Source organism: Clytia hemisphaerica, unplaced genomic scaffold, assembly GCF_902728285.1.
Source record: "Clytia hemisphaerica strain Z4C2 unplaced genomic scaffold, Clytia hemisphaerica genome assembly, whole genome shotgun sequence".
In the NCBI taxonomy this organism is placed as follows: domain Eukaryota; kingdom Metazoa; phylum Cnidaria; class Hydrozoa; order Leptothecata; family Clytiidae; genus Clytia; species Clytia hemisphaerica.
The window spans coordinates 58,643-66,493 of record NW_027104606.1 but is presented as its reverse complement, the minus strand read 5'-3'; the positions used below and the strand labels follow the sequence as shown (position 1 = coordinate 66,493).

The 7,851-nt window shown below is 36.1% G+C and overlaps 1 protein-coding gene across 1 annotated transcript; it reads left to right on the top strand.

The window, feature by feature from the left end:
- The first annotated feature begins 3,769 nt into the window (after window positions 1–3,769).
- Window positions 3,770–7,548, top strand: LOC136824227 (uncharacterized). Its single transcript, XM_067080402.1, has 9 exons — window positions 3,770–3,790; window positions 4,069–4,323; window positions 4,533–4,668; window positions 4,887–5,138; window positions 5,317–5,534; window positions 5,738–5,868; window positions 6,002–6,113; window positions 7,035–7,152; window positions 7,343–7,548. The coding sequence occupies exons 1-9, from the start codon at window positions 3,770–3,772 to the stop codon at window positions 7,546–7,548; spliced, it is 1,449 nt and encodes a 482-aa protein (XP_066936503.1).
- The last annotated feature ends 303 nt before the right edge of the window (window positions 7,549–7,851 follow it).

Sequence of the window (7,851 nt, the reverse complement as noted above, 5' to 3'; positions counted from 1 at the left end):
GTTTCTTATAATTTTTGTCCACTTTGCTTTTTGACACAAAACCAGCACTTTGATTTTTGTCAACTAGCTTTTGAGGAGCTAACATCACTCTCAACTTTCAACTGAACTCAACTCAACTCAATTCAAGATGGCTTCCAGTTAACTCTTAAGCTAAGTTGGGAACATCAATCAGATTCAATTCAAATCTCAATTCAAGCTCTCAAGCATACTTCAATCATTCAAGCTCTTCATTTTGTCTAGGATTCTCACCACTAAATTTCCTGGCATGCTGGTAAATAGACTTATATTTTACATTTTTCTAATTCAACTTAGACTTATACTTTCATAGACTTATACTTTCAACTCAGACTTATACTTTCAATTTAGACTTAGACTTTCAATCAATATCAATTTTCTTTGTACATTGCTGCTAGAACTTAGATTTTCACAAAGTAGGCGTGTCAAGTTTGACTTGATTTTTTTGTTCAAGTTATTTATTAGTTACTTATTTTTTATTTTGTATTCTTTTTTCAGTTTTGAATTCTTAATGAATTACAAAGAGCTTGCAAAGAAATTGGTGCACACCTTTATAACAGGCTGTGGACATTTTGACTAACAACGATATAAATGTTTTTCGTTTTGCTTATCTTGTTCGACGACTCTTAGAGAGGGGTAGGCAAAAGTTTATCAATTTGATGCTGGTGGGAGGAATTAATTTAACTTAACAGTGATAACTGTTAAGGTCAAAAAATTGTGCTACCTTCTCCAAGTTGTGGCTTTTTCTTAGTTTTTTTTTTTTTTCACGCCTTTACTACACAACGCCCAAGCTGTAACTTGGTGAAATAAACATAAAAATCGATGATCGAACTTTTGGCAAACACTACGTCAATTGAATAACAAATTTAGCAGTTTACATTATATACTTGTATAAAGCCAGTAAAAATGGGGCAAAAGTAATGTTTTTATGTTTTGTGAAAGATAAATCAACTACATACGTTATCATTAAGGACCATTCTGATTGCCAAAACAACTATCAAATGCTCACAATTTTAGTGACTGTTAGAAAGTTTGATTGGTGAATTTAATTGAGCTTTTGTTGTTCGATTAACTTTGACAAAGTTCGATTATAATTTAGTATCAAAAAATATAAGTTTTTCAGGCAATCAGATTGCAAATATTTCTCATGTTGATATTTCATGTAATACATGAAATGCTATTAGTTTTTTTTTCTTTATCTTTGAATAAAAAACCTTAAAAATCCAATCTCATATTTCAGAAGTTCTAAGATTAAAAGGTCATGATTTTTATTTAATGATCAGAATAATCCAATTCTATCATCCATTGATAATCTACGTCTTGGATACAGTTTAATCAGCAAATATACATAAGCAAGGTAAAAATCTGAAATCTCACCTCATGTTGTGTTATTCATCAAAATTGAGAAGCCATTTTGTTCCATCTTGAAGTTTGAGCCAAGTCTGCGATTTACAAAATCAAAACATTGAATATACCGTTTAGTAGTGTCAACTGCGCACGCGTCGAAACAATTTTCCATTGTTTTTATTTTAGTGATCGCGGGAAACTACGGGGGAGAGCGTAAAAAAATGGTAGGTAAAAAACTCCTTTTAATCATAACTTCTTTTCCTCTAGATGAATTTTTGTGAGAGATCCATAAAATGATCATTGATATCATGTTCAAATATATAAGGCCGAGGGAATTGACATACCAGTTTAGCGTCACCCGCCCGCGTGTGTTTTGTGTAGCCGCGTAAAAATTTCATTATTTTAAGAAAATTTCATTATTTCACAGACAAACCTGAAAATTGAACTCCATCTCCTACAGCTATCATCATTGTCGCCTAAAGTGCGAAAAATAACAATTTCCTGCGCGTGCGTCATAGCTTCTGTTCGATCGGGACTTTAGTCCCCGTATACATCACACTACAAAAAATTAAACCCGCTCTACACTAAAAGTTTTCTTTCAAATCGAACGATCGAATGTGTGACGCACGCGCAAAAACAAGAAAAACATTCGAATTGTTAACAAGACGAATCAACCACGTTGACATTGTTTTTTTTAGTTCCAATTCAAAACATGACTACGACGATCAGCATAAGAATTTTGAAGCAAAAAGATGTAATCGTCTCTTGGACATTCATCGACTTAGAGAAAGATGCTTGCTCCGTAAGAGAATTGTTTTTAGACATTACAAAGGGTGAGTTTCCACACGTTAAATGGAAAAAAAAGGACTGTTTAAACCTGACTGTGACAGGATGTAAAACTTCTACCGATCACAAATTACTGCAAGAGGTCAATGCTTCTCCTTCATCAGACGTTGTACAGAAAGCTAAACTTTTTGGTATGCTTTATTTTTCTATCTATGTTGAACACCCAGATGATTGCGAACTATGCAAAAAGCCTATCGAAACTACTGCTTCAAAGGGACCAAATGCCTTAGAGTTGATCATGGCTAATGCCAGGGCTCAATACAAGGATTCCGTACCGAAGGAGATCGAAAGTCCGAAGAACGGAAAAGAGGAGCAACACAACAAAATTATTCGTCATATCGCAGAAAAAAACTGTGTTTTTGATCCTAATGCAGCTACCGCTTCTGCACGTTTTGTAGAAAAGTTAGATAATGCCTTGTGGTACGTGGATGGCCACACAGATCGTTTAGAAAAAGAGTCTAGTCGTGTCTTTCCTCCCTCGTTTAAAGGCCTGTTGGGCTTCAATAAGCCGGAGAAATCAAAACACAGAAAAAGAGAAATTGGAAACCTATCTGGCGACAAGCTTTCACAATTAGCTGATGCGTTGAAAGAAGCAGTGCAAGCCTTGAGCTTCGCGTCTTCCCATGACTGGAGTACCTTGAAAATAGAATGTTTGAAATTGGCCGAAGTGATGGACGACTACGCCCGTTACCTTTCCGTAACAAAAAACAAGATGCTGAAACTTCACGCAACACCTCAATCAAATCTTGAGAAGAATGCTAACGTCAAAGAGTTGCCAGTGACTGAACATCCTGCAAAGGTACTGCAACCCTTGGACATTAAACTCCAAAGTGTTGAAATGTATACACCAATTAATGTACGAGAAGTTCTTGAAGGTGCATTCGATCGTAAAGAGATTTATAAACTTATCCACGATAAACTACATCTTGGTGGACTCACAATCAAATCTGTACATTACAGCTATGTTCCTGGAGGCCAAAAGCCGGCTTTGCATTTTGTTTGGTCAGTACCAGAAAAGTCCGATGATATTATCCAAAAATGTGTCAACGTCATTCGACAAATTGAATCTGATATACCACGTTACGAGCGTCGTGTCGCGATGAAAACCTTCAAAGCTACATTCGGCTTCGCAGCTTCCAAAGTTGCCCTGAGGGCAATGTTTCGAGATTTGACGGGTGACAAATCAGCGCCACTGAATCTAGGAGAAAAAGAGATCGACGAGAGAATGGATTTTGCTCTTCTCAATGAGGACAGTGGGATTCTGGTTGATTTAAGAAACCAACCAAAAGCCGCCAACAAAGTTGACAAATTCAAGCTCTTCTTTGAGGAAACCGAAAAGTATCTTTCAAATGATGTTGGAGTTGCCTGTCAGGACCGCCGTCACGGGGAGCAACTTTATCTTGCCAAAGCAATTAGTTTCAGAGATCTACGAGACAGAGTTAAAGAATTAGTTCCTGATGGAACTGATGTACCAAGCGTAAAATGGCTTCGATACCAATTTCAACCTCTCAATGAATATGCCAAGACGAGTATTTACTACAAAGGACGCATACAAATCAAAATGATGGTGCAAAAACGACAAGTAAGTTATAATTTCGGCTAAGTTACAGTAGTTAAGTAGTTACTTATTCTTTGTATAATTCAAACTAATTTTGTAACTCTCTTTAAAGCAGGATGAAGACTAACATATGTATGTAATCTTTTAAGTCTAGGTCCTTTGGATATTTAAGAGCTTCATATATCGTAATTCATCTCAGTGAATTGAACTTTCTCTACTTCAAAGATTTTTTTGAAAGTCCCTCATTGATTCGAGATTCTTTTTTAGTGTCTATAATTACGCTTTTGTAAATTCTTAATCAGATCAGAGTCCAGCACGTCGACGCACATTACTGTGCCGCCAGTTGGAAATATTTGAGAGAATACGCTGTCAAGCACCGAGATCTGGTCAATCTAGTTAGTATGGACGACAAGCACAAGATCAAGTGCGGAGAACCTTCGTACCCAGTCGCGGCCGCAGAAAGGGGGAAGAAGGTGATTGTTGGCAAAAACCAGGTTATGTCAGCAGCCGATCATGATTTTACGAAGTTTTCACTGGTACCATCTGTGCACTTGTTTGTGAGTTTATTTTTTGATAAAAATTTTGCTTTCCTAGTTTCCTCAACTGTCAAAGTACGAGTGAAAAGTTTTATCACCTGGTTCATTTTAATTTAAAATGTTTTTAAGGAAGCAGCACCAAATGAGAAGAGAGAACCTATCAACCTATATCACTAATTAATGAAAGACATTTTTTGGATCATTATTCTCATTTCTGTATTCAATTTTAGATTGACATACCTGATGACATAAGCCAATCTTTTTACCGTGGTGACGTACATATCGGTTTCAAGGAATCTGCTTTCGAACCATCATCAGCATTGAGGCATAGTACTGAATTGAAAGAACTGATTATTCAACGCGAAGGTAAATTCTATGAGTAATTATCTGAACACTGAACTTGAACACTGCGTATTTCTATTGTGTTTTCCCCCTTTTATTATAGAGGTCAATCTTTCCAGCTCTTTTCATGTAGGGACTCTGTTTCATGTATACAGACGGTGGCCAAGACCTTTGGATGAACGACTTGTAAGGTTTTACCGATCACCCTATTCTGTATCTGTCTTTTTCTTTTTTGATTACAGGTCCAGTCCCTCCAGCTCTTCTTTTGTATACAGACGGTGGTCCAGACCATCGGGTTAACTACCTTTCTGTTAAAGTTGCGCTGATCGCCCTTTTTCGTGACCTCGATCTTGACCTGCTGATTGCTTTGAGAACGGCGCCCAGTAATTCTTGGGCCAATCCCGTGGAACGAATCATGAGCATAGTAAACATAGGACTTCAGGGTGTTGGGATGATGAGGCGCAAAATGTCCGATGAATTTGAAAGGGTAGTATGTGAGTATCAAAAAGAAGCTATGATTTTCAGAATTATTAAAACTGGCTTTAATAGTTAGATTTACTGCTCTGATATCTTGAATCACAAAAAAGTAATACAAAGGAATATACTAGGGAATAAATGAAGAATGACATCATGTCACTAAATTAGAATGTTTTTATTTTTGTATACTTACAGCTAAAGCAAGTAGTGTGAAAGAGGTCAGAGAAGCCGTCAAGACTGATGAATTACGCCAAGAAATGAAAGAAACCATGGCTTTTCCTAAAGAGCTCTTAAACTCACAAATGAAACGCCTCGCATTGAAGGGAAAAAGTTTTCAGGTCTTTGACGCTGCTTCTGGCACATCTATTGACGATTTGTGGATAAAGTGTCAAGAAATCGATCGTGACTTGAAGGTTTTTTTTATAACAAAGATTGCGTAAATCCCTGTCTCATGTTTTAAGTGGCGAATAGATTTCCTTAGAAAATTGAGTGACATTAGATAATTCCTCATTACCTCAAGTTGACATGATTCAATTTTCAATTCAATTTTTCTGTTGCTAATTTTTAATGATACCCCCCATTAAGCTATACTGTAAGCTTGTACTTCTTTTTTCAGAGAGACAAGACAACGAAAAAGGACCTGAAAAACTATCACTCTTTGAAGTCGTTTTTGAAGAATCATTGTAAAGAAACGCACTACACGTTCCAGATAAAGAAATGTTCTTCAGAATCTTGCGATTTTTGTGGGTAAGAAATCATCTTTTATAAACTACTAAACATTGCTCATTTCTGTCGTAGATTGTGGTGAGATCTATTTTTACCAAAGGGGATATTATGAGTGACTATAATATTGTTAACCTCGGCAATTTATTCTCTTTAGACCTTTTCGTGATGAAAACTGCAAAGCCCTGCCGTTTCTCCCCGATCCCCAGCTTGGTGAAAATGGTCACTACAAAACGTTCAGCCAAATGTACGGCAAAGTCACGAAAGATGTAAGTCAATTTTTTTTCTTTAAAGTAAAATCTTAAACTGCTTGAAAGAAGTAAAAGACAATGCTGGAGGTATCAGATTCTGTTTCCGTCAAAAGTATTTGAATCTCAAGTCCGTAATTTTATTTACTTTATAGAGTCGTCCTAGTTTGAATGCACGTCCGGCAAATCTCAAGTGAGTTACGGCATGTCCAAAGCAAAAGTGAACCAGTTCCACTCACTTTCAAAATGTCAAACATAGCTGGAAAGAAGCACCTTGTGATGTAGATCAACGTGATAGGTGTTAGAAAAATTTAACTTGAGGCTATAAGAAGTTATAGCCCAAAAACCTGTATTATGACGTCATAAACATTACATAACATTACGTCATAAAACTAAAATTTTGAATATCTCGTGAACTAAAAGTCATATAAACGTCAAATTTTGACCACAAATAGATATTGATGTAAGAAAATTTCTGAGTTAAAAATCTTTTGAAAAAAATGATGACGTCATTTTTTATAGCCAAAAATCGAAAATGGCTTAAAAATGCTGACGTCATCATTTTTCAGGAGATTTTGAAAATTTTACTTCTAGAGAATTATGATATATTTGTTCTGTCAAAATTTCATATTGATATCATTAATAGTTTATGAGTTATTTAAATTTTAAGTTTTGTGACGTAATGTTACGTAATGTTTATGACGTCATAATACAGGTTTTTGGGCTATAACTTCTTATAGCCTCAAGTCAAATTTTTCTAACACCAATCACGTTGATCTACATCATATGGCGCTTCTTTCCAGCTATGTTTGACATTTTGAAAGTGAGTGGAACTGGTTCACTTTTAGCTTGGACATGCCGTAACTCACTTGAGATAAGAGGAAGAAATTGACATTTTCACCGTCAGTCCAACATGCCAAAAATACGTATATAATGTTACAGTGTGAAGAATGTGAAAAATGGCGATTAGTGTTTTCAAAAAAGAAGATCAAGGCAACCCAACGGAAAGCTATCAATGAGTTTTTGGAAGGTTTTGGCTATTCATGTGGCTTTTTGTTTGGTTAGTTTTAGATTTTTCACTAATATTTTGCTGACTGACGATTTTTTCAGCCCTTTCTTAGCATATATAGGCCATTTCTGCCCCCTTTTACTCGGAACACTCTATCGCTCAAGCATTTTAATTTTTTCCCTCAGGTTGTTTTAGTTATGAAAACACTTAACTGTAATGGTTTTTTTTCGATAATTTTTAGATAATGTTCAACTTCCACACGGCGTAAAGGTCTTTGTCAGAGATCACGATTGTTTGGACCTTGTGGAAAAGCTCTACTATTCATGTGGCTACGAGCCCATTTGCATCTACTGTGGCTGGTATTTATCTGACGCCGACGAGAATGCCGACACGTACCCTCAATGTGTCGATTGCGATGGGCCTCAGATTCCAAAACGTAAAAAGTAAATATTACCAGACGGTGTCAATCGAACAACTTCGAACAAAAATTGCAATCGAACCAATCGAACGTAATCGAACACGATCGAATAATTGCGATTCGATTCTCGAACGTAATTGAATCTCAATCGAACGGCCGATTCCTGGGTAATATTCGATTGTGTTCGATTGCGTTCAAATAAAGTTAGATTGGTTCGATTGATATTTGACTATGCTCGATTGGTTTGATTAATTGTCAATTACATTGGATTAATCTTCGATTTCGTTCGATTACGATTATGTTCGATGAGTTTGATTGCGATTAAATTAAAT